At 43.2% G+C, this 27,842-nt stretch overlaps 1 protein-coding gene across 8 annotated transcripts in view; it reads right to left on the bottom strand.

Annotated features, from left to right (window-relative positions):
• The window catches only part of arhgap32b (Rho GTPase activating protein 32b), a 389,535-nt gene that overhangs the window by 52,092 nt on the left and 309,601 nt on the right, over positions 1 to 27,842 (bottom strand). For 6 of the 8 annotated variants that reach the window (XM_052039785.1, XM_052039788.1, XM_052039787.1 and 3 more), the window contains one exon: positions 12,371 to 12,520. In XM_052039785.1, coding sequence (XP_051895745.1) covers positions 12,371 to 12,520 — 150 coding nt within the window. Of the gene's footprint in view, positions 1 to 12,370; positions 12,521 to 16,320; positions 16,464 to 16,774; positions 16,835 to 27,842 lie in introns of those variants that run through there. The other 2 variants (XM_052039793.1, XM_052039791.1) reach the window with 2 other exon arrangements.

The following is a 27,842-nucleotide window of genomic DNA, read 5'->3' as shown; positions in this document are numbered from 1 at the left end:
AAACTGTCAAATACCATTGGGTACAGTTTCATGGAACATTCCTGAAAAAGTCCAAGCATTTTGGGACAGGTGCACATATGAAATGTTTCCAGACAGGTAAATTTTTTGTCACTTTTAGTTCTGGAAGTGCCCCAGTATCACTTCACCTTAACTAGAACTCTGTAGCCCTCTAATCTGGTAACTGCTGACAGTTCTGCAGGACACAGGCCTGCCTTCTATGAAAATACTACCTGATGTTTATCCATTAAGACAAATGAACAGAAGTCAACAGGAAACTTACAAACTCATACTAAGAAACATTGTGTAAAGGGTCTGGATGTTCCAGCCAACATAACGGCTAATATCATTTTCTGCATTTATTTGTAAAAATTTGGCACAGATACTTCGTATGCCACTCACTTTCACTGCAAATGAGCAACTCTATAATGTTTCCAGGGAAATGTTTTATGCATCCCATACTACTGTTTTGACCAAGTGTTCATTGAAGTGGCTCTACCTGCAGCAGACCCTGGGATGAAGAGTTAACAGGATGAGCCTTCCGTTGGAGTTGAGGAGAATGAACATTGAAACACACCAGATCTTCAGGGGGCTGGACCAGGTAGATGCTGAGAGGATCAAACCCACCCCTCCCAACTCAAGGGGAAGCTAGATCTAAGCAGTACAACCAAAACAAGGTGTCACCAATTTAAGATGGAATGAGGACAAATTTCATGTTTCCCTTGGGGTTTTGAATCTGTGGAATTCTCTACCCAAGAGAACTGTGGAGACCGAGTCATTGAACACATTCAAGGCAGAGATAGATAGATTTTTGTACTATTGGGATGCCAAGAGTTGTGGAAAACAGGCATGAAAGTGGAGCTGCAGCCAAGATCAGATCAGCCAGATCATATTTATTGGCAGAGGATGTTTGCTGGGTTGTATAGCCAACTTCTGCTCTGATTTCATATGCTCTGCCACCAGTGAGTTAAGATAAACTCCAAGGTTGGCCTGCCCCTCACCCTAACCACAGGCTCTCTTGGGCCTGTGACCAGCCTCCCAACACCAGCCCAGGCAGAACGTTTAAGTATAGAAACATGCAATGCCCAGTTGGCTGCGACCAATGTCTTGGTCACAAGTAGGATAGTGACCAATACAGTCATTGTTTCACTGCAGTAACACCAATCCAGCACACCCTTTGCAGCTGGTATTTCTGGGCAAAAGAATGCAAGTAAGGCTGATGGACTGCTTTTATTTCATCTAACTCTTCTCAGGAACAAATTGAAATGCTTCACAAACATTGAACTTATTGTAAAGACTTTTTGTCTTGTGGAATAAACCACAGAGGTTTTATACGGCAACTGTGCAGCACTGAGATTAATGACCAGTTAATCAGAAGTGACTTAGTTCAGAGAGGAGAATGTGCTGGCACTGAGAGGGCCCTCCACTTCTCCCTCAGTTTGCTCATTGCGAGGTGATGCATTTTGGGAAGTCAAATGGGGTAAGACGTATACAGTAAATGGTAGGGGACTGAGGAATGTTGATGAACAGAGGGACCTTGGGGGTCAACTCCATACTTCCCTGAAAGTGGCACTGCAGGTCGAAAGGGTGGTAGAGAAGGAAAACGGCATGCTTGTCTTCATAGGTCAGGGCATAGAAAATACAAGTTGGGACGTTACATTACAATTTTACAAAACACTGGTTAGACCGCACTTGGAGTATCGTGTACAGTTCTGGTCGCCACACGACAGGGATATGACTGTGCTGGAGAGAGTGCAGAGGGGATTTACCAGAATGTTGCCTGAATTGAAGGACTTTAGTTATGGAGAGAGACTGGATAGGCTTGTTTGCTTTCCTTGGATCAATGGAGGCTGAGGAGTGACCTGACAGATGTGTATAAAATTATGAGAGATAGTCAGAATTTTGTTCCCATGGTAGGGGGATCAAAAACAAGAGGACATAGGTTTACGGTGGGAGGAATTTGAGGGGAAAGTTTTATTTTTTTACACAAAAAGTTGTTGATATCTGTTACTTGGCGGAGTCAGATACAATGACTACATTTAATAAACTTTTAGACAGGCACTTAAATAGGAAAAGCATAGAAGGATACTGACCGCATCTTGAGAAAAGGGATTAGTGTAGATGGGACTCAGTGGTCAAAAGGGCTCAAGTTGTTTCTGTGCTGAGCAACTTTATGATACTTTAGCCGAAAATACATTAATCAGCTGGGCCTCTGATGATCCCCCAATTACTTTTAACCAGCCACAAATTGCTCTGTGTTGTAGGATAGGACCAACAAAGAAAGGTTTCTATTACTGTAGCTTTTAAATCAGTAAAAAGAAATGTATAAGAAGATAAATACTGTTGTATTTTGTATCACATTTCACTTTCTTACATGTTCTGAAGACACAATTACATCAGCATTCAACATCAGTGTAATAGTGTTAGAATCTTCACCATTAGTTGCCCAGCACTGCAACTCGGCCCCAGTGAAACAGAAAGACAGATACAATCAGGTACCACCACTAAATCCAATGCCTAAATTCACAAAGCGAGCTGAATGAGCTGGAAATTCGTTCACTCAACTTCCAAACTCCGTGTTGAAAAGCAGCTCAATTTTATGTATATTTCTGGGTGACTTCGCACCTGGCAGGAATTCATCTCATCATTTACCCATGGAATTTTCATTCACTCTAGCATTATTTTTCCCCATTAAACTCCCCAAAATTATGTCCATTTGTACAATCTACAAGATTATTCTGCAGTGAGATTTTCAACCTCATTGGCCTGAAAATATGTCTCCTAGTTACTCACTAGCTTTTCCTTAAACTGTTTCCCTTGAAATCATGCGATTGAAAGGGCCTGAATCCGGTTGTTCAGGCATTCTTTGTCCTGAAATTGTGACCGTCTCTGAGTTCAAGATCCATTCATTTGTGTTTTAACAGCTCTGCCCATGGAGATTGGGGTCATGGATTTTTTAAACTCATTTTTGGAACCGGGGAGCTCTGACAAGGCCAGCATCACTGTCCATCTAGAACTGCCCTCCTGAAGGCTGCCTTCTGGAGCCGCTCCAGTCCCTCTGGGGAAGGTGCTGCCACCGTGCTCTCAGGGAGATTTAGATCCACCATGTTGAAGGACCAACTAGTTAGGATGCTGGACGGCTTGGAATGGAAACCTGCATGTGCTGGTGCTCCCATGCACTTGCTGCCCTTGTCATTTTAGGTGGTAGAGGGAGCTAGTTTGGGAGGTGCCTCCCAGAGGGCCTGGGTGGGTAACCACAGTGCATTTTGTGGATAGTATGGCCAGCAGCCTCTGTGTGCTGGTGGTGGAGGGAATGAATGTTTAGGGTGGTAGATGGGGTGCCAATTAAGCGGGACTGCTTTTCTATATTTTCTTATGACATAGAAGGAAACCATTCAGCCCATCAAGTCTAGACTGGATCACAGTAAATCCCATTTCCCCCACTGACCTATTCCTCCCTTATTCCCATCACCTCCAGCGCTTCCCCACCCCCCCTTCCCACTTCCCCTGGATTCTACCACTTACCTACACTCCCGGGGCAATTAACAGCAGCCAATTAAGCTACCAACCTGCACCACTTTGGGATGTGGGAGGAAACTGGAGCACCGACAGGAAACTCAAAGGAATCACAGGGAAAGTGTGCAAACTCCACAGAGACAGCACAGAAGGTCATAGAGTCATAGACTTATCCACGGAAACAGGCCCTTTGGCCAAACCCATCCTCGTTGGCCAGGATGTCTATCCGAGCTAGTCCCATTTGCCTGCGTTTGGCCCATATCCCTCTAAACCTTTTCTACTCATGTACCTGTCCAAATGTCTTTTAAACATTGTTACTGTACCCGCCTCTACAGCTTCCGCTGGCAGCTTGTTCCATACACCCACCACCCTCTGTGTGAAAAACTTGCCCCTCAAATCCCTTGTCCAAAGAATGTGCCATCTGTGGGCACTGTTCTACAACAGCCTGTCCAGAGCCCTATGAGCCCTGGGGATGACTTTCCCAATCCCTCTTATCATTGCAGCATCCATTCAACGGTAACTTGCAGCTGGAAGACTGCTGCTTGTATTAAGGTATGTCATTTTAAGAGCAGGCTGTAAAGATCACATCTGCTGGGCTACACGCTGAAACTGGCAAGAACCTGCAAGGTTATCAATGGGGAATGCTGTGCTGTTCTGTGAATCTCACAACTGACATTGTTGTTATGTAACCATCACAGGCAGCTGAACAGTGACTCACAACACTGCCTCAGTACCAAAAGACAGCATGCAGCAATTTCCAGGCAAGTACCTTTTCATACTGCTTGTAGGACATTGCTATGTGCTAATGGGCTGCAGTGTTTCCCTACATTACAACAGCAACTATACTTCATAAGTATTTCATTATGTATAAAGAGCCTTGGAATGTCCTGGGGTCATGAAAGGCACTACAAAAATGCAAATCTTTTTCCTTACCTATACATAAAGGCAGTCTGGCAGAATTTAGACACAGAAACAAAGGAAATGTATTTCCAAGTCAGGAAGGTGTGTGGCTTGGAGGGAACCTGTAAGTAATGCTGTTTTGCTTATCCTTCTTTGCAGTAAAATCACAAGTTCAAGCAGTGCTGTTGGAGGAGCCTAGGCAAGGAACTGCAACATACTCTCTACAAAACACATCCCGAAGCCATACCATGGGTGGTAGAGAAAATGAATATTAAGGATGGTGGATGGAGTGCCAATCAAGTAGGCCGCTTAGGAGTAGAAGAATCCACATGTATTCTGAGTCATGTGTGTTTGTTTCCATGATCGCTGCAGCAGCATGCTATTTTTCCATGGCTGAAGTGCTCCTGCTGATCATGGAACTGAGACTTTTTGAATCAAAGCCTCAGGCGATGTGGAATTAAAGTCAAGGAAAGAATGCTTTATAGAAAACTTCAGAGGAAACTGCATTATGGGAGCAGCCACTTTAATTTCTTGCTCTGTACATGCTGTTCTCAGCCGTACCTGGATTTTACCAGCAACCTATAATACACCCAGTGATCATTGTTTCTGATTATTCTACCCCACTAGGAACAGGAGCTACCCAAAAAGGCATCAGATAACGACCTCTAATTTAGCATCAATGCCTGTATTCCTAATGCCGACCATTCATTTACCCCATATTCAGTGGTTGTGTTCGGCTGCTCCAGTCATCCTCTATGTCTAACACACTGCAGTAGACCACTACTGCACTGCGACATCAGCTCCACTTCTCTGTCTTATTTCTTCACATTTTACCCTCTTACCCTATCCGCATGTGAACAATCAACTCGCCCATTCTCCCCCAGGTTCTGACTTTTTTGCCAGATTATACATCAATTTGTTTTAGATTTTCAGAAACATCACTTTGCATTTTACATGCATCTGATTTTCCTAGCCCTGAGACTACAACACAAACCATCACTTGTATACGTAATGCTCAATAAGGCAGTGGTTGACACACAGATCAGCCTTGTGTCAATCCCCAATTCCAATATTTAAATGGGCCCCAAGAGAGAGAGAATCAGAGACCTCCCTGCCGCTTGCCCCTGCATCAAAAGCTCGCCATCCCTCCCCCACCCCAATCAGAGCCTCTCTCTCTCTCCCTACCAGGATTCCACTGCTCTAGGACAAAGGAGATGGAGTGACTACTGCTTCTACCACTGCAGGGAACAAAAAGGTTGGGGTGGGATGGTGGAGTTAATAAGGAGCTTTAGGGTTATGAGCCAAATAACCGCTTTCTAATGAAGACTCTTCTGTTTCTGAATGACAACTGTATAATCTCTGCAAGATCTGATATTCACATAAGAAACTACTGGGCTCTGCCCTTCCTGTACTGATAAGGAAAACAAGGGGACAATTAATTCATTCAAAATTGGCAGAACATGAGCAAAGGACACAGATACATTAGAATTTAAAGCAGATTGAAGCACAAGCAGAGATCACATGAACTCTGAGCCTTGTGTTTCTTCCCAAGATCACCATGCCACTGAGTTATTTTTCCAGGGCCGATGTTATCTGTTCTAGCAGCAACATGTCCTCACTCCAGGTACACAGCATGTAACCAACGAGGAGCTAATCAAGAGCAGGCTCCACTTCAAACCAGTTACACTCATTGTGAGACAAATTGACATTTGCGCTCATTTTATGAGATGCTTTGTGGTAACAAACATATTTTATTTTGAAACAGCTTTGATCAGGAACAGTTTCAATTACAAAGACTGATTACTATGTCACTGGAATTAAAATTTTACTTAACAAGAAACATCCAGAAATCACATTTGGTGAGAATTACTTTCACTTTACTCACCAGAAATCAAGAAAGGGCATTCCTCAGAAGACCGAGAACTTTAGATTTCTCCAACTTCATATGTGGCAACTATAGCTTTAGTTGCCTGGGCATTAAGTTCCAGAATTACCTCCTGTGAACTCTGCTGCCAGTCTAAACTCTCTTCTCTTTGAAACATTCCTTACAATGTGTTCTCTATCCAAACTTTTAATCACCTGATCTAATACCTCCTGCAATGATGATCAGGTTATACTCCTCAAGGATCTTGAAAATTTTATGTTAATTCCTTTTCTCTCTCATTTATCCTCTAACCACAGCAAATCTCACAGCTTCCATCACTGCCAGGTCTACATTTGCATCACATTAAACCTTTTACTGGCTTTAGCAGGTTAGTGGCTTTTTGTATTTATGGCTCCTTGCTCAGGACTCACCCGCAAGCAGATACAGTTACTCCACATGCATCCTTTCATCTCAAGAAAATTTGCAAAGCAAGCTGCTGCTGGATGCCGGTAAATCAACATATTTAATACACAGCCAAAGCATGGGAAAGGGCAAACTCAGCAGTGTGAGAAAGCAAGGCTCCTTCCTCAATGCAAAAGCGACCAGCTTCCATTATTCACAAGATGAACTAAAAGCCACTCAGCGCTGATGTTTATACTTACAACCTATTCGGATAGCAGAGAATCAGGTAGCACAAAGGTGTTTGTGTTCAGTCCAAAAGAGTTCACTTAAATCCCACTCCGCTGCCTCTTCTTCACATCCATTTACTTTTCTCTTTTATCATCCTAAAATGCAGGAGGTGTGTTTCATGGCTGAAATAAATCAGCTTTCCATTATTTTGGCAATTAAGCCAACAGCCAATATTGGACAGTACTGATCTGTCCAAGAGTGGGAAACAATGAATAACCTCGCAGGCGTTGATGACAATATTTGGACAGGGTGGAAAAGAGATAAAGGGAAGTCCTACTGAACAAGTGACAAACTACCATGGTACCATTTTCTAATAACTATTAAAAATGCCCAATAAAGTCACATCAAATTACCCAGATTAGTGCCAGGCAGATTCATGGAATTATACAATTTGAATCATAGCTTTGTTCCAGCACACTCTGGCCCATCGTTTATTGTGTCTCCCTGTACAGTTATCCCACCTGTCCCATCCCCTGCTCCTTCCCACAGCCCTGCTAGTTTCCAGTTCCATTTTGATGGCATTGATTGATTCTGTTTCCATTCCCCCCCCCCACCCCCACTATTTTGTTACAGGCAGCAACTTCCAGATCTGAACTAACTAGAAAAAGTATTTTTAATCACAATCCCCTTCTACCTTTTGCCCAGAACTTTGTGTGGGATTTGTCAGATGCATTCTGAAAATTCACATTAACTAGATCCATTGCATGCCCTTCATCAACCTTCTGTGTTTCCTCATCAAAACATTCAATCAAGCAAGTCAAACACGATTTGCCTTTAACAAAAGCTTGCTGAATTTCCTGTATCACTGAAGTGGAAAAGAAGCTTCTAATTACAATCACACCTTTCACAACCTCAGGGAGCTTCACAAATGAATGATTTAGAAATGTAATTGCTGTTGTCTTCCTGAAATATGATTGAAATCATTCAATCAGGTTTCTGCCCTCCTACTTCAGCAGCATTGAGATTGTCCTTTTAAAGTCACAAAAGACCCACTTTGTGATTGTAACCAGTAGAAACTATCCTTCCTCAATTTTCTCAGTCTGTCTGAAACCTATCACACTGTTGACCAGATCACCTTCCTCCAACACCTCTACTTCATTCCCCAGCTGGATCAGGCCACCCTCAACTGGTTTTAATCCTATCCATTTTGCAGTGAATAAATAAACTTGCCCAGTTGCTGTTCTTTCCAATCACGGATCTTTATCTCTGCAGTTCAAGAAACTGTTCCTGACACCCTCTTTCCTTGTCCATACAGTGCCCTTCAGTGATACTGTTCAAAATACAATGGTCCAGATCTTGCCTGCACAGACCCACTGTGTTCAATCACCTTTACTATCTCCCTATTCCCAGACTAATCTCAGCCAGATGTGGTTTACCTTGTGTCCTGGTCACCAGCAGCATAGGCCAAGAAATCCCACACCCAAAAGTGCCCCTCAACACTGACAGCTGGTAAAGCCACAAGGCCCAACTACACTGTCTGTCAAAAACTTTTGTTTGTCAGATCAAAGCTGGTTGTCACTGAATTGATGTGACAATTTCAAGCATTTAATATAATTGACACAATAACAAAATGAATTACTTTAAAAAAAACAGCTTATTACACTTAAAATCTAAACAATTAAAAATATTTTAAAATCCTGACAAGAAGGAACTTGGCTTTCTTTCCCACAGCACTACACTAAAATCTACAGGTCCTCAGATTCTGCACCAGGCCTAACCTGCAGCATGATCCTAGTATAAAGGCCAGGCTCATTTCCATTTAAACAATAAATGACAGGCCATTCTAACATTCCACACATATTGATAAAACCCAGTTCTACTTCACCACAAGCCTTCTTGCACAGTCCGCTGTCTCTGACCCACTATACTGCTTCTTAGATGAACACCGTGTTGTACAGACGTGACAGTCGAATCCCATTCTTGCACCCCTGAGCTGGAACATCTGGCAGTGAAGTACCGACCGTTCTACCTACCAAGAGAGTTCTCTGCCGTCATCCTGACTCTAGTCTACACCTCAGCTTAGGCAGGCACCAAGTTAGTACTTGAGGAACTAAGTGTTATAATCAACAAGAATGAAGCACTGTACCCCAACCGTGCTCCATCCCTTGCCTGCATTTTGGTAAATCCGACCAGCTGGCTGCACTACTTCTGCCCATTGTGGCAGGAGATGTTAATCAGACCAGCTTGAAAAAGTCTCTGCCTAACTACTTTCACCACATCACCTGCAACACGAGAGGACCCAACACAACCACTGCTACACCACCATCAAGAACGCCTATCGCTCCATCCCTTGCCTGCATTTTGGTAAATCCGACCAGCTGGCTGCACTACTTCTGCCTGCGTACAGAGACTGAAGAGCGCGGCACCAGTGAAGAGAATATGAAGAGCTGAATGGGAGAGGTGGAGGACTGAATATGGGATTACTTCGAGTCGGCGGACTGGACCATGTTCAAGAATTCATCACTGGACCTACGTGAATATGCAACAGTCATCACTGATTGTGCACGAGTGTGTACCCACAAAACAATCTGGGTCCACCCCAACCAGAAGCCCTGGCTGAACCAGCAGATTCATAATCTGCTGAGGGCTAGATCTGTGGCGTTTAGGGCTGGCGACCCAGAGTCATATAAGAAGTCCAGGTACAACCTCCAGAAGGACATTGTGAGCGCAAAGAGGTAATTTTGGATTAAACTAGAATCACGGGCAGACACTCGCGGCTGTGGCAGGACTTGCACAATATAACTTCCTCCAAGGTGAGATTGGATAGGATGGGTGGCAACGACCCATCACTCCCGGATGAGCTCAATGACCTTTATGCACGCTTTGAAAGAAGGAACTATGACACACCCACACAAGCCTCCACATCTATGGATGAGCCTGTAATCTCAGTCCCTGAGGACAACATCTGGGCACCCTTCAAGAGGGTGAATCCATGAAAGGAGTCTGGTCTAAACGGCGTAGCTGGCAGAGTACCAGAGATCTGTGCGGACCAACTGGCTGGAGTTTTAATAGACATATCCAACCTCTTGCTTCTGCGGTCTAAGGCTTCAAAAAGGCATCTATTGTACCAGCGCCCAAAAATGTCGTTATGTGCCTGCATGACAACCATCCGCTAGTCCATAATGAAGTGCTTTGAGAGGGTGGTTATGGCACAAGTCCACTCCTGCCTCAGAGACGACCTGGATCCGCTTCAATTTGCCTCCCGCCACAACAGATCAACAGCAGTTGCAATTTCTCTGGCTCTTCACTCTGCTCTGGACCATCTGGACAACAGGAACTTATATGTCAGGCTGCTGTTCATTGACAGCAGCTCAGTATTCAACACAATCATCCCATAGAAAAATCATCAGACTTCAAAACCCGGGCCTTTGTACCTCCCTCTGCAACTGGATCCTCTACTTCCTCATCGACAGACCTCAATGAGAGAGGATTGATAACAACAGCTCCTCCTCACTGACCATCAACACAGATGCACTCAAGGTTCGGCCCCCTGCTCTCCTCCCTCTACACGTGACTGTGTGGCTAAGCACAGTTCCAATGTCAGATGCAAATTTGCCGATGACACGACTCTTGTTGAAGGTGGAGATGAGTCAGTGCACAGGGGTGGGATAGGACCCCTGGGTGAGTGGTGCCGCAATAACAACCTTTTGCTCAATGTCAGTAAAACTAAAGAGCTGATTCTTGACTTCAGGAAGGGTAAGGAGGGCGAACATGCACCAGTCTACATCGGGGATTGGTGGTGGAGAGGGTCAGCAGCTTTAAATTCCTGGATGTTAACATATCGGATGGTCTGTCCTGGGCCGAACACAAGGAAAGCGCGCCAGTGTCTTTACTTTCTTAGAAGGTGAAGGAGGTTAGGCATGTCACCAAACATTCTAACAGACTTCTGCAGATGTACTGTTGAAAGTATCCTGACTGGTTGCATCACGGTCTGGTACGGCAATTTGAATTTGAAGCTGCAGAAAGTAGTGACTCAGCCCAATACATCATGGGCACATCCCTCCCCACCAACATAAATATCGACATGAGGCGCTACCTCAAGAAGGCAACATCCATCATCAAAGATCCCCACCATCCGGGCCATGCCATCTTCTCGCAGCTACCAACAGGCAGGAGGTACAGAAGCCTTAAGTCCCACACCACCATGTTCAAGAACAGCTACTTCTCTTCAACCATTTGATTCTTGAACCAACCGGTGCAACCCTAATCACCACCTCAGTATAGCAACACTATGACCACTTTGTACTACAATGTCTTTTTTGGTTCTAATAGTGTTATTTCTCGTATAATTTTTGCTTAATTTATGTTTTTCTTGTGAATGTTGTGTCTCTAATGCTATGTCCCTGTGATGCTACTGCACCTGTGCATACACAATGACAATAAACTCAACTTTCACTTTGAACTGATCTCTAAGTAAATAGAGAAGCATTAAGTCATTGTATCCTGTCCCTGCCAAAAACTTCATTTCCTGCCCATGGACTCCATCCCTCTCCTGCCCAAGACTGAACCAAACTGTTCACATAATCCCATGTGACCCAGAGTTTAGCTGCCAATCCATATCCCCTCCATCATAAGGTCATCCTAATGCGAGCCAAATGACCTTGCTGCAGCTCATCCGTGGCTGAAACGCTCATTCACGTCATAGTTAGACCTAACTTTTCCAATGCTCTCTTATCGTTCATCCTACACTTCCTGTAAATTTCCACATCTAAAATTTCACTGGTCCAGCAACATGTAGAAATTAAAATACTCATTTTCTTATTCAAATCCCTCCGTGGTCTTGTACCTTCAATTTGTTCCATTGCCATTGTTCGAAGATTCTGTGATACAGGAATATAGTTCAGGTATGAAAATGGAGCAAGCTAAGAACCAGAGTTTAATATTCAAAATGGTACAACTGCTTATAGAAGCAGACAGCCCTCACATTTTTTGGATTAGTTCTTGGCGTGTGGGCATCGAAGCCAGAGCCAGCATGGATTTCCATCCCTAAGACTCTTTGAGAAGATGGTGGTGAGTTAGCTTGTGTCTTTTGGAATGCACAGAACTTACGTTCCAATGAGAAAGACAAATCAAAATTACCATCACCAGGGCAGTAGTACTGAGTAAGATGTGGGAGATGTGGGCTGACAACCACTGCAGCACAGTGCCTCTCATTACTTTAATAAAAATAAATCAGAAAAGTAATGGAAGCAAGCACAACTGAAGTTCTCTGTGCTGAACCTTCCATCTGCATGGAAGAGAGACACACATTCATTAATATCTTTCGAAAAAAGGACATGGAAGTATTCAGATAGAGTTGTAATTTGACAGACCTGCCCAGCATATATTATAGAACAGAAGACTAGGCAAGGTGGAATATTTACTGGAGTCCTCACTTGCAACCGCTCCACTTTTGCTCCTTACCATCGTGACCAGAGTTGAGCAGGTGTTCGCCCAGGTCACAGCCAAACACACGCTCCTTCAGGATTCCTCGCTGCTTCAGCTTTTGCTTGGTTGGACGTGACTTCATGAAGGTGCGGAGGAAGGTGATGAGCTTGCCGTGCTTTTTTGAAACTGCCGAACAAAAACAATAACAGAGGAGGTAATTTAGTCCACTGGGTTTTACATCAAAGTGATTCTGTACTTTTAACAAAACTACAAGCTCATTCTTTCATCGTGGCAACTGGCTCACCACCATTTTCTCACAGAGGCAGATTAAATTAAGTAAAGGGCCCCCTATGATTCATTGGGTAGTGCTGTTGCTTGTGCATTGCTCGGTTGTGCTGATCAGTAAAGTCTCCACTGTAAACGCTGATCTGTTTCACAGCGAGTACCTACAGATGCAACACACTAACACTGGGTGAGGGTGGTTGCCTTAATCGCTATCGATCAGGTCTGACTTAAAACTGTCCCAGCCAGGGGAGACTCAGACAGAATGCTGACTGAACACGAGGTCTAAACTTCCCAGATCAACAGTGGATTAAGGCTGTGCACTAAAAGCAAATGAGTTAGTTCTGGATTGTTCTTACAAGGAACTGAAAGACATGACGTAACCTCTTCAGCAGATGAAGCAGCCCATGTCTGCATGCTGTGAGACCGAGACAACATTCAGGCCTCGGCTGATAAGTGGCAAGTAACATTCACACTGCAGATGTGTCAGCCAATCAGTATTGCCAAGAGAGAAGCTAGCCACTTACCCTTCATATTCAACGACATCATCATTGTCAAGTTTCCCACCATCAACATCCCATAGGTCATTACTGACCAGAAATTCAACTGGACCAGCCATGTTAATGCTGTGACTGCAAGAGCAGGTCAGAGCTTGGGTATCCTGCAGTGAATAACTCACCTTCTGACACTCCAAGGCCTTTCCACCATCTACTGGACTTGTTGAAGAGTGTGGTGGAAAACTGTCTACTTGCCTGGATGAGTGCAATGCCAACTCACCTCAAGAAACTCAATACCATACAGAACAAAGAAGCCCACTTGTTTGGCACCCCTCAACACCCTAAACATTAATTCCCCTCATCATCAGCTCACAGAGGCTGCAGTACATACCAGCTACAAAATGTATTGCAATTATTCAGCTAAGCTATTCCAACAGCCCCTGCCAAACCCAGGACCTTTACCAGGATGGAGGACAAGTGTAGAGGTGCATCGGGAATTTACCACCTGCAGGTTCCCCCAAGTTGCACATTATCCTGAATTGGGAATATAATTGCCTGTCCTTCATTGTCACTGGGTCCGAAGCCTGGAACTGCCTGCCCAACAACACTGGGAGTACCTTTCCCAGGACTGCAGTGGTTCAAGGCAGTAGGTCACCACCACCATCTCAAGGGCATTTATGTATTCAAAATCCAAATCCCACAAATGAATCATGATGACATACAAAGCAAAACTGAGATGGTGGTGGTGACCTACTGCCTTGAACCACTGCAGTCCTGGTGAAGGTACTACCAGTGTTGTTGGGCAGGCAGTTCCAGGATTTGGACCCAGTGACAATGAAGGACAGGCAATTATATTCCCAAGTCAGGATAATGTGCAACTTGGGGGAACCTGCAGGTGGTGGATTCCCGATGCACCTCTACACTTGTCCTCCTTCCTGGTAAAGGTCCTGGGTTTGGCAGGGGCTGTTGGAATAGCTTAGCTGAATAATTGCAATAGATTTTATAGCTGGTATATACTGTAACAAGCTGAGCATGTTGTGCATTTTAAGATATGCAGCCAATAGCAGGAAAGTCATCTGAAAAACACACACACACCATTTGTTGAGTTTGAATGATACATGGTGCATCTGATCTGAACTCTCAAGCAGAAGGGATTTCTGTTCCCACCAAGTTTGAAGTAAATTTTCTCCCAGCTGCCATCATCGATCAGAAAACCTAAACAGTGAATACTGGAGGGCAACTCAATCTTTTAATTAGCAGTGCTGGCAATTCAGAAGTGAGTGAGTGAACTTGTGCCTTTCCTTTTCAATGTGATGAATGTACCAGCTGCATAAACCCAATGCATCCACTGCAACTAAGGGGAGGCTTTATCGATGTAGTCTACGATAATCAGCTTTTTCTTAAAAGAAATGCACTCTCTTTTCCATTCTCTCCCAGGTAATAACCTCAGACCATTCTCATCCAAGTACAAAGTTCTGGTCTCCAAAACAAATAGGCAGATGGCGGAAGAGTGTATTTCTGCAATGTGATTGTAAGACCTTAAATGTACATTTGTAGATCCACAATTTTGCACCACGGTATAGTGAATAGTTTACAGGACACACTGGGGGATTGCACTTCTGCATTTTCCAATAATCTTGCTGCCTTTTACTCCTCACGACACAAACATACACAATCAGACAGTAACAGCTACAGGAATGACTAAGATAAGCAAATTCCTGGAGCAAAAGATAAAAATGGACCAGAAAGCACTTCTACTTCAACCATAAGCCTTTCTTGGTTAGAATCAACTAAACAATCATTCCTTCTAAAATATGTACCTGTTTGTAGTAGAGAACATACACTTCTACAATAAGCCTCCCACACATCACAGAAACAAGGCCATTGGTTCCACCATGCCATTTATCCAGCACTCATTTACACTCATCCAACACTAATCCCTTTCTATTCTCCCCACATTCCCATCATCTTCCCCCAGCTTCTACCACTCACCTACACACTAAGGTTAATTCACAGTGGCCAATTAACCTACCAACTTGGATGCATTTGGGATGTGAGAGGAAACCCAGGTAGTCACAGGGAGAACATGGAAACTGCACACAGACAGCACCCAAGGTCAACTTTACTAACTTTACCAACTTTACTAACCACACCACTCTACAGCCAATTGATTGGAAACCACATGGATTCCAGTAACACAACTCACTGCTCTGGTGATGAAATACCTGAGATAGGTGGGTAAAGTTAACAAGGTTCTGATTCCATTTATCAACAACAAAGTAATTAAAAAGCCAGAACCATGATGATTAAAACCAAAATAATTTTGATACCTTAATTTTAAACTTATAAACCGCTTAAACATAGAGAATATTGCACAGAATAGGATGAGAATAATAAAGGTATACAACAATGAATTCTCTTCATTAATCCCAATACCCTATCACAGTTAGCCAAAGCTTCAAATGGATCTGTACAATCTCAAAGCGGTAAGCATCATCAGCTAGGCCCAGTAATGAGGGCTGAAGATTGTAACACACGAAGTCACCCCGCAAGAGCAACATATCAGACACCTAAATACACACCCAAATAATGTTAGAGACAGAACACTCTTCCCACCCAAACAATGTGACAGACGCCAGGGAACCCTTTTTACCCAAGCAATGAATGTTACTCAAATGGTAGTGCAACAGAAATAAAGGAAATTCTCCTCACTACAAAAAGCAATGTAGTAGGGATGCAGAATCCCCCAACCTTCATCAGAGCAACAGAATAGATACAGAACACCATTGCCAACCACCATCGTAACACTGTAACAGCGATAAAGACACCCTCCCATCCAGCAAAGCTGCAAGGATACAAGAGCACACCACACCAAATAGGCAGTCACAATTCATATTGAATTAGTTTTAACAACAAACTATCAGAGACAGGAGCAGCAGTCCCTAGCACTTCCTAAACAGACATGATGCCTACCCTAATAATCATCAGTAAGGCACCCTCTATCTAATCCTCCCATTTATACTTACTGTGAATGTAAAATATCAACCAAATAATATAATGGAGACCCCCAGAATCAACCTTGTGATCACAGGTCTGAGTTGACAGGTGCTACAGTACCTGCAGCACAATTCTTCCCAGCAATATCCACCGCAAAGTTTAGTCCAAGTCAGCTTCAAGGACTTGGGCCTGTGGAGTAATATTACTTACCAACTTCAGTTTGTTCAGATCACAGACCCTGAGCTCAGAAGTGATCAGTAGGAATCAATGGAGCAAGCACGAAGCCATGACATTCCTGAGACTGCAGAAACACAAGATCTGGGAAAACAGCAGCTCAAACAGCTGCTGTTTACACGGCAGAAACAATACTGGTCAGGCAGATGGGAGGTGCAAGCAGTTAAATACAGCTACGCACACATTCCAACATGCACCATAACACGTTAAAGAAATAAAAAGATTACAAAATTCCTTCACAAGTGAAGCAATTGTTTTAGCAGCTAAGGGAATTGGTCCCTGGTTATGAAGTCCAAGTTCTCATTCAAAAAAATACCAAAGTAAATCACTCAGTCCTCAACACAAATATACGGTATCTTTCTCACCAATAACACAAGGTACAGGAAATTATTGGGAGGGTGAAAAAAAAATCACAGTTAAACAAACTCACATTAATCTGCAACATTTTAAATTGTTCTCTTTACTGCCACTTAATGCACTAAATCTGGGCCAACAGAACTTAAAACTTAACTGCACTGTAATAATACTTCCATTAAATTAGTGCAAATGTGATCTGTCTGCAAACTATAACTACACTCTAATTATTTTGTAACCTTCTTGGTATATGGTAATTTTATAATAAGAATGTTGTACTGAAACCCTGTTTAACCAAACTCTCATAACACATTATTTTCATATTGTAGTCAACCAAATTGTAACTCTTGTAAACTAAGTCTACTTGTGAACTGGGAGTAACTAATACAAACAAACTGTGCTGTAACTAGAGTATAATCTACAAATGTGCTGTTGGATGACGTCCATGATTCAGATGAATAGTAACACCAAGATTTCACATAGCTAACTTTATACGTCACTGAATTCTGGCAGCAACATAATCGTAAGAGACCTAAAGATCACGTGATGTATAAGCAGATGTGGAAGTAATGATCATTTTAAATGGATCCACATTAAGAGAAAAAAAGCAAATATTTGACAGTCAAAATCACGGAATGTTGAAATTAAACATGGTCCTAGCTCTAATATTTAAGCTTCTAATCCCTGTGGGTTTGAAACTCAGCTTCAGATATACTACCAGCACCACACTGGACCAAATGGAACCTTACGTCTCTGTGCACCTCAGAGAGGTAACTGTACCTTTGCCTTAAAACAGATGGTCCTGGAGAGTAAGGGGCTTGATGTAAAACACCCGAACTACTCTTCTCACTGGGCAATCTGGCTCCCTAGTCTTATCCTCCCTCCGCTCACTCAGGGGTTGCTGTGGAGGAGACAGTTTCATTGGCTAGTGGCTCATCATGCCATACGCTCTGACGGATCTGTTTACTGTGAGCAGGTATCTGGGGATTTGTAGAACTTGTGCATCACAAGCAGTTACGGATACTGGATAAGTTTAAGGAATTCTACAGCAACTAGTACCACACACCCTGCACCATCGGTTTTTAGCCTCTTAAACAGGACCTCTGCAATTTTGTAAGGGAATTCACACTGACAATCTGATCACTGTTCTCTCATGAGCAGCACTTATTCCTTTATAAACAAGCTCAATCCACACCCACTAGCCCCCAAGAGCAGTCACTGGTAATGTAGCATGGTGCATTTGACAAGGGAACTTCTTCCCTTGAAAAGCTTGCCCAGGATTATGAAAGGCAATGCTTCATCAGTCAGCGGCGGATCTCGAGAGAGAGGTCTTCTACATTACAGCAATGCTGTCACCCCTTTCTCCCCCAGGTGCATGGATTCCATAAGCAAACGTGAACAAAGCAACCCCAGCCCAGCAGTGAAGCTTGGTCAGATCTGCCCAGTAGTGTGTGCAATCAATGCCTTGATTGCATGTAATGCTTGAAAGCTAATGGTGCCTCCAGTAAAAGCACAGGGCTGTTGAAAAATTGATTTCTGATTCCATTTTATACTCAGACCAGTGACAGTGTTTGCTAAATTTGGACCTCAGAGGAAACCAGCCAGAGTCACCAGCCATGCAGGGGAAGCACATTCAGTGTGTTGGATGGTTTGGCTTGAAGAATTTCCCATCTTAAGCACAACTGTTTAAGACCAATCATATGGAACTAGGACCAACCATAAAAATGTTTAGAGAATAACATTTAATTGGGGAATTATTAAATATTTGAAACTAGGTCCATGTAGAAAAATTGAATTGCAAAGATTCACAATCGTCTGGGTGGAGAGATTTCATCTGCCCTGAATGGCTGACCCCTTACTTTGATCCCTGGCTCTGGTCACCCTATCCAGGGAAAGCATCTATCCAGGCAAGTCCCTTAAGACCGTGTTGATGACATCACTTCTCATTTTTCTAGACTCTATGAGCCTAGAGTTTCTCCTCAGATGACAAAAGCACCATCCCAGGAATAAATCTGATGAAGGTTCTCTCCACTTCCTCTGTCACAAGTAAATGCTTTCTTAGGCAGGGAGACTTGACTTGCACGTAATACGGCAGATACAGTCTCATGAAAGTCCTATATCATTGGAGCAAGTCAGCTGTACTCTCATCCCCATACAGACTAAATGCTGTAGGAACTCAGCAGGTCAGGCAGCATCTATAGAGGGTAATGAACAGTCAGCGTTTTGGACCTGGGAAGTCCTGACGAGGGGTCTCGGTCCAAAACGTCGACTGTTCATTTCCCTCCATAGATACTGCCTGACCTGCTGAGTTCCTCCCACATTTCGTGTGTGTTGCTCCAGATTTCCGCATCTGCAGAATCTCTTGTACCTACATCCTTTTGCAGTACAGGCCTTTTTAATTACTTACTGGACCTTCATGTTAATTTTCAATAATCTGTGTACAAGTACACCCAGATCCCTCTGAACACTGATGACCATTAATTCTCACCAATTAAAAAATATTCCACCTTTCTATTTTTTCAACCAAAATACATAACCGCATTTTTTTGACATGATATGCTTCCACGATGTCCTTGCCCATTTACTTGAATGAGTTACTCTATCCCCCTACATCCTTCTCACAGTTCAAACTGCCACACACCATCAGCAAACCTTGGGATATATCACACATTGCCCCTTCAGAGTCACTGATAGATTGTTAACAGCTGGGACCCTAGCACTAATCCTTGCAATACCCCACTAGTCAGCTTCCCAATGCAAAAATGACGCCTTAATGAAGGATCCCGACCCAAAATTTTGACTACCTGACTCGCCAAGTTCTTCCAATAGTTTGTTTTTTGCTGCAATTACAGCATCTGCATTCTCTTGCGTCCCCATTTATTTCTACTCTCCATTTCCTGCCCATTACCTAACCCTCAATCTAGTTTGCTACCATATAACCCTCAACACTGTGCTCTCTAATCTTTCTCAATAATCTCATATTGCACTTCATCAAAGGCCTTCTGGAAGTCCAAATACTATTTTACTGGTTACAACCTCGAAAATGCCAAAAAAATTGTCAAACATGATTCCTGTTTCATAAATCCGCATTAACTCTTCCCAATCCTAATATTTTCAAGTATCCTGTTTGCACTTTCTTAAGAAAAAATTCCAGCATTTCTCTCCTATTGATGTCAGGCTAACTGGTCTAGAGTTCTGTTTTCTCTATCCCTCCTTCCTTAAAATTGTGCTCCTTTCTAAACTGTGAAACCTGTACTGGGAGCAATGAAATTTTGGAAGATCTAATCAATGCATAAATTCCTCTCATAGGCATCTCCTTCATATCTTTGGAATGCAGGTCATCAGGCTGTGTGCATTCATTTCCTTCCAGTCCCATACATTCCTCCAAAATTTGTTTTTTATTTAAATAGTGCTGATTTCTTTGTCCTCCTTTTTCATTATACATATATATTCCTCCACAGGAGGTTTTCTGTGTCTTTTTCTGTGAAGACAGGTACAAAATATTAGTTTAATTTCTTTGCAATTTCTTTATTTCCCAGAACAATTGCAAGGGACCCACATTAACGTGTGCTGATCTTTTCCCCTTTACACATCTGTAGAAGCTTTCACAGGCTGTTATTGTGGTTCTCACTTGACCACGCGCACATTCTACTTTCTTCTTCCTGATCAATACACAACAGACTCACAACCTCCATAAATGTCAGTCCTGGCTCAACTGACGGCAATTACTCTCCCGGTCAGAAGTTATTTTCTTTTCAAGTGATTCAAACACAAAATCTTGGCTAAGACTCCTGTAATAGTACTGTGGGAGATTCTTCCACTTTAAATGACTCATTGAACTAAGAGCCAGCTACCTCTCAGGTGGATCTAAAAGATCCCATGGCAATATTTCAAAAACGAATAGGGAGCTCTCAGAGTCAATATTTATCCCTCAAGTAACAACAAAAAGAAGAAAATCTGATTATTTTCTTGAGCTGAATCTTGCTGCCAGTTCCCAAGAAAGTCAGTGGTATTTAGCTGTTCCCACACAAACAAGTCCAGGGCTCGTGTGGACCCACTTTAAGTCTGGGACTTGCTGAATTACAGATGCTGTCAGATCTGTCACTCTGCTCTGTGTGGGGTCTAACAGTGGAATAAAGTCTTGCTGGCATTCTCCAGTATTATGCTGTAGAATCACATCTCTGATTCTGAACCAAGTCAAACTTGGTGTCAGATCCGATACCCCAGTCACTGCAGGGAATTTCTCAGCCCGGAGCATAGGGAAGCGGCTTTTCACACAGGAATTTAGTCCTTTTTTATTGACTTGTGATTTAATATTAAGTTTACCTGTTTAAATATAATTACTTGCATACTTGCAGTTTTTAAACATCTCTGCATATCACCTGCCACAGGATTCCCAGTCTTTGAAAAGCTCTTGTAACCACAATATGTGGCTGGTCTGGTTGAGTTTCAGGTTAGTGGTGAAGTGGACTTGAGGGACAACATTTTCCACATAGATAGTAGTGGGTATATGGAAAAAGCTGGCAGAAATGGTAGCAGTGTGTCCACTTAGACAGGTACATGGAAAGGAAAGGTTTAGAGGGATATGCGCCAAATGCAGGCAAATGGGGCTAGCTCATGTAGGCAACTTGATCGGCATAGACGAGATGGGCCAAAAGGTACTAGTGCCATGCCACTGAATATCAAGGGTAGGCAGTTACCGTGCATCTGATTGGAGGTGGTCATTGCCTGAAAATAACATGGTGCAGATGTAATTTGCCACTTATCAGCATGTGTCCGCATATTCTCCAGATCTTCCTACGAGCTGGCATGGTCTAATTCACTTTGAGGAACTTCAAATTGACTTTATAACACCCCCACTTTGTTCTCTATTAAGAACAGAAAGATCACTGATAAGGCAGCTGAGGATGGTTGGGCTGAGGACACTGCCCTGAGAAACCCCTAACAGCAAATGCCTGGTTGTAGGAGTGATGGGCAAGATCTCCAACAACCACAAACACAAGAACTGGGTGTTGGAGTATACCATCTGGCCCCTTGAGCCTTTCATCAAGAAAGGGCAGGGAGCACCCCTCCCCACCCACCTCTGGTACTTTCTCCTGCAACCGTATGAGGTGTAACACCTGCCCCTGCACCTCCTCCCTCACCATCATCCAGGAACAACCCTTCCAGGTGAGGTTGAGGTTCACACACACCTCCTCCACCCTTGCCTATTGCATCCGGTGCTCTTGACGTGGCCTTCTCTATATCAGTGAGACCAAATGCAGACTGGGCAACTGCTTTGCCGAGCGTCCGTGTTCCGTCTGTCATGGCTATCTGGAGTTCCCAGTTCCAAGCAAACCATTTTAATTCCCCTTCCTATTTCTACACTGAACTGTCTGTCCTCAGCCTCCTCCACTGCCAGGGCGAGACCAAGCACAAACTAAAAGAACAGCCCCTCAATATTCCGCCCAGGTAGTCTACAACCTGACTCCCCCTCTTGCCCCTTTCTCTCTCCTGTTAATCTAGCCAGGTCCTCTCACATATACCCAAAGCACTCCCCAGCACCCCATCTCCCTGTTTTTCCCCTCCCCCACCTACTCCAGCTGCCCATCATCCACACATTCCTCCCACTATGGCCCCTCCCCCTACTATTCCCATCTGTGCAGCCCCCTTCCCTTATTTAGTTCCACCTTCCCTTCTCATCAGATTCCATCATCTTCGGCCCTTTGTTGCCTCCACCTATCACCTCCCAGCCTTTCACTACCTCCACCCCTCCCCTAGCTGCCAATCAACCCCTCCTCACCCAGATCCATCTATTGCATGCAGCTCTTGCCCCACCCCTCCACCTTGCCCCTTTACACTATCTCCCCTCTACTCTTCACCCAAAATGTCAACTGTCCATTTCTCTCCACAGTTGCTGCCTGACCCACTGAGTTCCTCCAGCAGCTCATTTTTTGCTCCAGATTCAAGCATCTCGAGTCTCTTGGGTCCCACTAGTCATAGCCGGCCAAATGGAAAAGAGCAACTAATGCCCACTCTTTGCTTTTTGTTCATTAACCAATTCTCAATCCATTTCATTTGCTTTGTTGACCAACAGCCTTAAAAATCTAAACACACCACATCCACTGGTTCCTTCTCATTTATTCTATCAGTTATATCCGCAAAGAACTAAGATATAACTCCCATCACTGGAATGCTTTTCCCTTGATGCCCTCTGATTTCATTTTCATTTGGTTAAATGCTTCCTTGGTATCAAGGGCAGACATCCTAACCATACTTCTGGAATTCAGCTCCTTGATCGACGTTTGAATCCAGACTGCAATGAGCTCTGGAGCCAAGTGATCCTTCACAATAAGTTAAAACGTGCAGACAAGCCTGAGGTTCCGGAAAAAGCAGAAGAGAGGTACCAAGGGCAACAGTGAGAAGCTGTATTTACATGTATTGACATTAGATCACTGAAACCCTAATACAAAATCTAACAATTGAGAGTTGCCAACTTTTGTGGAGAGTCCTACGTATAATAATTTCCAAAACAAGCAATAGATTTTTGGCATGCATCTCCCAAAACTGAATGGATTGCTTCAAGGCAATAAGCTGACAACAATATTCCAGTGCCCTGTGATGGTAGTGAATACTTGTTTCACTTTTGCACTCTTGCATCAGTTTTGTGTACCACTTGGTCATCTTCCCTTTCAGTTTCTTCACCACAGTGGTAACCTGCACTGTAATCTCTGGATGAATGCAAAATCCAAACTGCGTAGGCAGTAGTGGGAGGTGGGGTACAGGGGTTATTGGTGAGGACACACAACTACCACAACAGTTGTGTAATATGAGGAATTCACAGGCCTCATTAGATGAGATGGGATTTCTTTATTAGTCACATGTACATCGAAACACACATTGAAACACGTTTTGCGTAGAGTGTTCTGGGAGCAGCCTGCAAGTGTCGCCACGCTTCCGGCGCCAACATCGTATGCCCACAACTTCCTAACCCGTACGTCTTTGGATTTGAAATGTGGCAATAGGGACAGGAGGAATTTAAAACTGAATATGAAGCTTCAAGCCCACTCCAGCTGCATTGAACTCATTTGGTCAATTGATTTAAACTTAAAAAGAGCACTTTCAGGCTAGGCCTTGATGCTTAGTCATTCAAAATTAGAACTGGCCTTCCCCTCCCCAACCAATAAAATGCCTGTTCACGAATACCTGGACCATCTGTGCAAAATATTCATACATAAATGACTTGAGAATGCAGAACTCTTCAGAGTCTTGTTATTATAAATGGTAATACTTTTAAATCTTAAATGCAAGTCACTAATTGTCCTTAAAGATTTTGATGGTAAGGTTTTCTCTTTAAATGAGATTCAGATTTAAGGATTTTTTGCTTCGGAGTTCTCAGCCAGTAAAGATGTGTGGATAAAAAGCATTCAATGAAAAAAATGGAATATTTGACACTTCAGGAGGAGAAATCAGGAATCCCTGTCTCAAACAAAGGTCAAAAGATTCTGGAACTCTCTCCCTCAAGCTGCAAATGCTGGGACAAATTGAACCTAGAAGACTGCTATCAACAGGCTATTACTAAATGAGGATATGATGGAACAAAGAGTGGTAAAAGCTGTTCGCACTTTGACCAGTATGCTCTAACTGAACAGTGCAATAAGTCAAAGGGATTCAGTAACCTACCTCATCTTCTGAGTTACTTCTGCAAGTTCTCCTGGCAGCTGTGAACAGAGGCACAATGCTACCAAGGTCAGTAAATCCAAAGCAAGAGAGCCCAGATTTGATTTCCAACACATGTAGGACAGATTCCACGTAGTTGGGAAGAAAAACCCAAACTGTGTCAGAAAGATAAATCAAACTGAGTTGCTGCAGTTACCAGTTTACTTCTGGAGTTCTTCGCCAACATTCTCATGCTCCCACATTCATTTTTATGTCTGGCACTGTGCTGCTGCCGCAAAACAACAAATTTTCACGATATACAAGTCAGTGATAATAAACCTGATTCTGATTCATCTACTAACACTCACGGACTTAGTTCAATAAGGAAAGTTGACAATTTGAGTAACGTAACAAATATGGCATGGAATCCCATTTAGTGTTGGTATGTATAGGAAGGGATAAGTGCGACAAGGGCACAAAAGTGGCAAGAAAAAATGTACCAAATGTAGGGACAAAAGAAGCTCCGCATTAAAACCTTCTGATTACCCAGTATACATTTTTGTTGTATCCACGGGTTCAATAGAATCAGCAGCAATTCTGCCAGAACCACGAGCCAGATAGGAATACTGCACAGACAATGTAGGTAGTAGCAGAAACCCATAGCAATTCCACAGCTGGATAATTCTGAATGGTTACGTGGTCCAACACCTATTTAATGACAGGTACGTTAACTTTCCCAATGTGAAAAACAGCATGCTTCCTTGTGACATCACACACTACTAATTTCAACACTCATAACACAAGCATTCCAAGCACTAGATGACTCATTGCCTTTTCTTACAAGTGAGCAAATCATGTTCTACGTTCAGTGTAGGTGTATGCACAGAATTGAACCTGTTTTACATGGAGGCAGTGGGTCAGACTACTCTAGCTCCCATTTAAGGAAGTCTACTATTTGTTTCTAAATTAACAGAAGTAGATTAAGCACCATTTCTCCTCACAGTTCACCAGCAGAATGAACTTCAGACAGAAGGTCATTGTTTGATCTACTATCCTCCTCACCACCACTTTCCTTCCTGTGGTTCTGAAACTAATTATGCAATATCCTCATTCTAAAAATATAAAGCCACTTAGTCCCCTGTTAAATACCTACCGTAATGTCTGTTTCACCATTCCCAATACTAATCAGTTCCACAATCCCAATGACCATTAACTTAAAAACAAATGTTGCCTAAGTGTCATTTTGTCACTTGAAACCTTAACGGAGGAACTTCCATGGATTGAAACTCTCCAGATCCATCGATCTCTACCCAGCCTATCTCTAATCTTCCATCTTCCCAAGGATAGACAGTCCTTTCTCCAAAAATAACCCCCACAACACAAAAATCTACCTCATGATCTGTAATCTCTCAATAACTCTATATTTTTCTTATAAATCCAGCTTCCGACAAATAATCCAGTTAAGAATAAAACTGATCCTGACCATGGTTCACCTCCGAATGCCAGTGAACAGAAGGATCTGTAATACTATCTTTGTGGGATCTTCCCAAAAACACAATACTAACTACACTTACATAATACTTTACCAACTCTGCAGCATTTCTAGGCAAGCAGAAGCTGTGCAAGGTACTTTTCTTTCAATTTCAATCAAACAAAAATATCTGGATCCAAGAACTGCACAAATGAACCAAACTCATAATAAATAACTTCCACAGTAATACAAACCGTCCTGACAATGGACAGCACTGACGCCACAGAGCAAAAACGCAACACAATATTTATTTATTTACATTAACCTATGCAAAAGCAAGAAGCAGCAATGAAAACACCGCTGATAAACTCACCACAACCAACAAAATATTCAAGTTGATTTAGACAGATCAAGTGAGTGGGCAAATACATGGCAGGTGCAGGATAAAGTGGATAAATGTGAAGTTATCAACTTTGGTTGGTGAAGCAAAAAGACTAAGTTTTACTTAGATGGTGGTAGACTAAGAAATGTTGATCCACAAAGGAATGAAGTATGCTTGCGCACCAGTCACTAAAAGCTAACTCTGAGGGGCAACAAGCAGTTGGTATGTTGGTTTTCATTGCAAGAGGTTTTGAGTGCAAGACAAGGACGTCTTACTATAATAATATAGGGCCATGTTGAGTCCACACCTGGAGTTCACTGTGTGGTTTTGTTTTAAGTAAGGTTATGCTTGCCACAAAGGGAATGCAGCAATGGTTCACCAGATTGGTTCTGGCACGGTGGGACTGGATGCGAGGAAAGATAGAGTTGACTAGATTGTATTCACTAGAGTGTACAAAAATGAAAGGAGATCTCAATGAAATATACAAAATTCTGGCGGGTCTTACAGACTGGACACAGGGAGGATGTTTCCTCTGGCCGGAGTGTGTAGAACCAAGGTCTTCATCTCAGGATATGGGATAAGACATTTAGGAGTCAAATGAGGAGATTTTCTCTCCTCAGACAGCGGTAAACCTGTGGAATTCTCAATCACAGAGAGTGGTGAAGGCCAAGTTGTTGAATATAATTATGAGGAAGATATATTTCTAAATACAGAAGGCATCAAATGAGTACAGGAAATCAGATAGTGTGGAGGTGGTGGTGAAGAATTTAGACTGTGTAGACTGAAAGGGAGGCGAATGAGCAGTGCGGAAAGGAAAGGCCGGGGTGTGCTGGGAAATTGGGGTTGTAGGAGTGAAGATTCAGGTGGACTAAGGATCAAGTGGCTTCGTGCCAGCAGAAAATAGAATGGGGAGTGTGGAGAGAGATTAAAGGGATCGTGTAGCAGGGGAGAAATGGATGGAATGGTATGGGTTGGGTAGGAAATCAGTCAATGTCACGCAAGTAGAAATATGGGGAGGGGCATGGCTCGGAGGGGATCGAGGAGTGAGTGGATGGAGGGATCTGGTGATTTGGTTGCGGATAGAGCTAGAATGACTGAGTGGTTGGATGAGGTGGGGGTGGGTTCAGGCGATGCATTGGGTGGAAGGAATGGGTTTAGGCATGAAGTTCAAATCGTGAATCTTTGTTGATTCTTCAGACATTTTAATTTATTCTGGCTGCCCTTGAATGTCAATTGGAGCAAAATTGTAGGCAAAATTTAGTTAGCAGGGAACACATGAATTCCCTAGCTTTTGTTATATAAATAAGACAACAGGAGAGACTTAGGGAGCTAGGGCTTTACTCTTTGGAGAGGAGGAGGATGAGAGGAGACATGATAGAGGTGTACAAAATATTGAGAGGAATAGATAGAGCGGGCAGCCAGCGCCTCTTTCTCAGGGCACCAATGCTCAGTACAAGAGGGCATGGATTTAAAGTAATGTGGGGGGAAGTTCAAGGGAGATATCAGAGGGAGGTTTTTTACCCAGAGAGTGGTTGGGGCATGGAATGCGCTGCTTGGGGCGGTGGTGGAGGCAGGTACATTGGTCAAATTCAAAAGGTTGTTAGATAAGCATATAAGGAATTTAAAATGGAGGGATATGTGGGGGGAAGGGTT

This window comes from Pristis pectinata, chromosome 27 (genome assembly GCF_009764475.1).
Source record: "Pristis pectinata isolate sPriPec2 chromosome 27, sPriPec2.1.pri, whole genome shotgun sequence".
Classification (NCBI taxonomy): domain Eukaryota; kingdom Metazoa; phylum Chordata; class Chondrichthyes; order Rhinopristiformes; family Pristidae; genus Pristis; species Pristis pectinata.
Note: the sequence above shows the minus strand (reverse complement) of the source record. Positions and strands in the feature narration are given on the sequence as shown.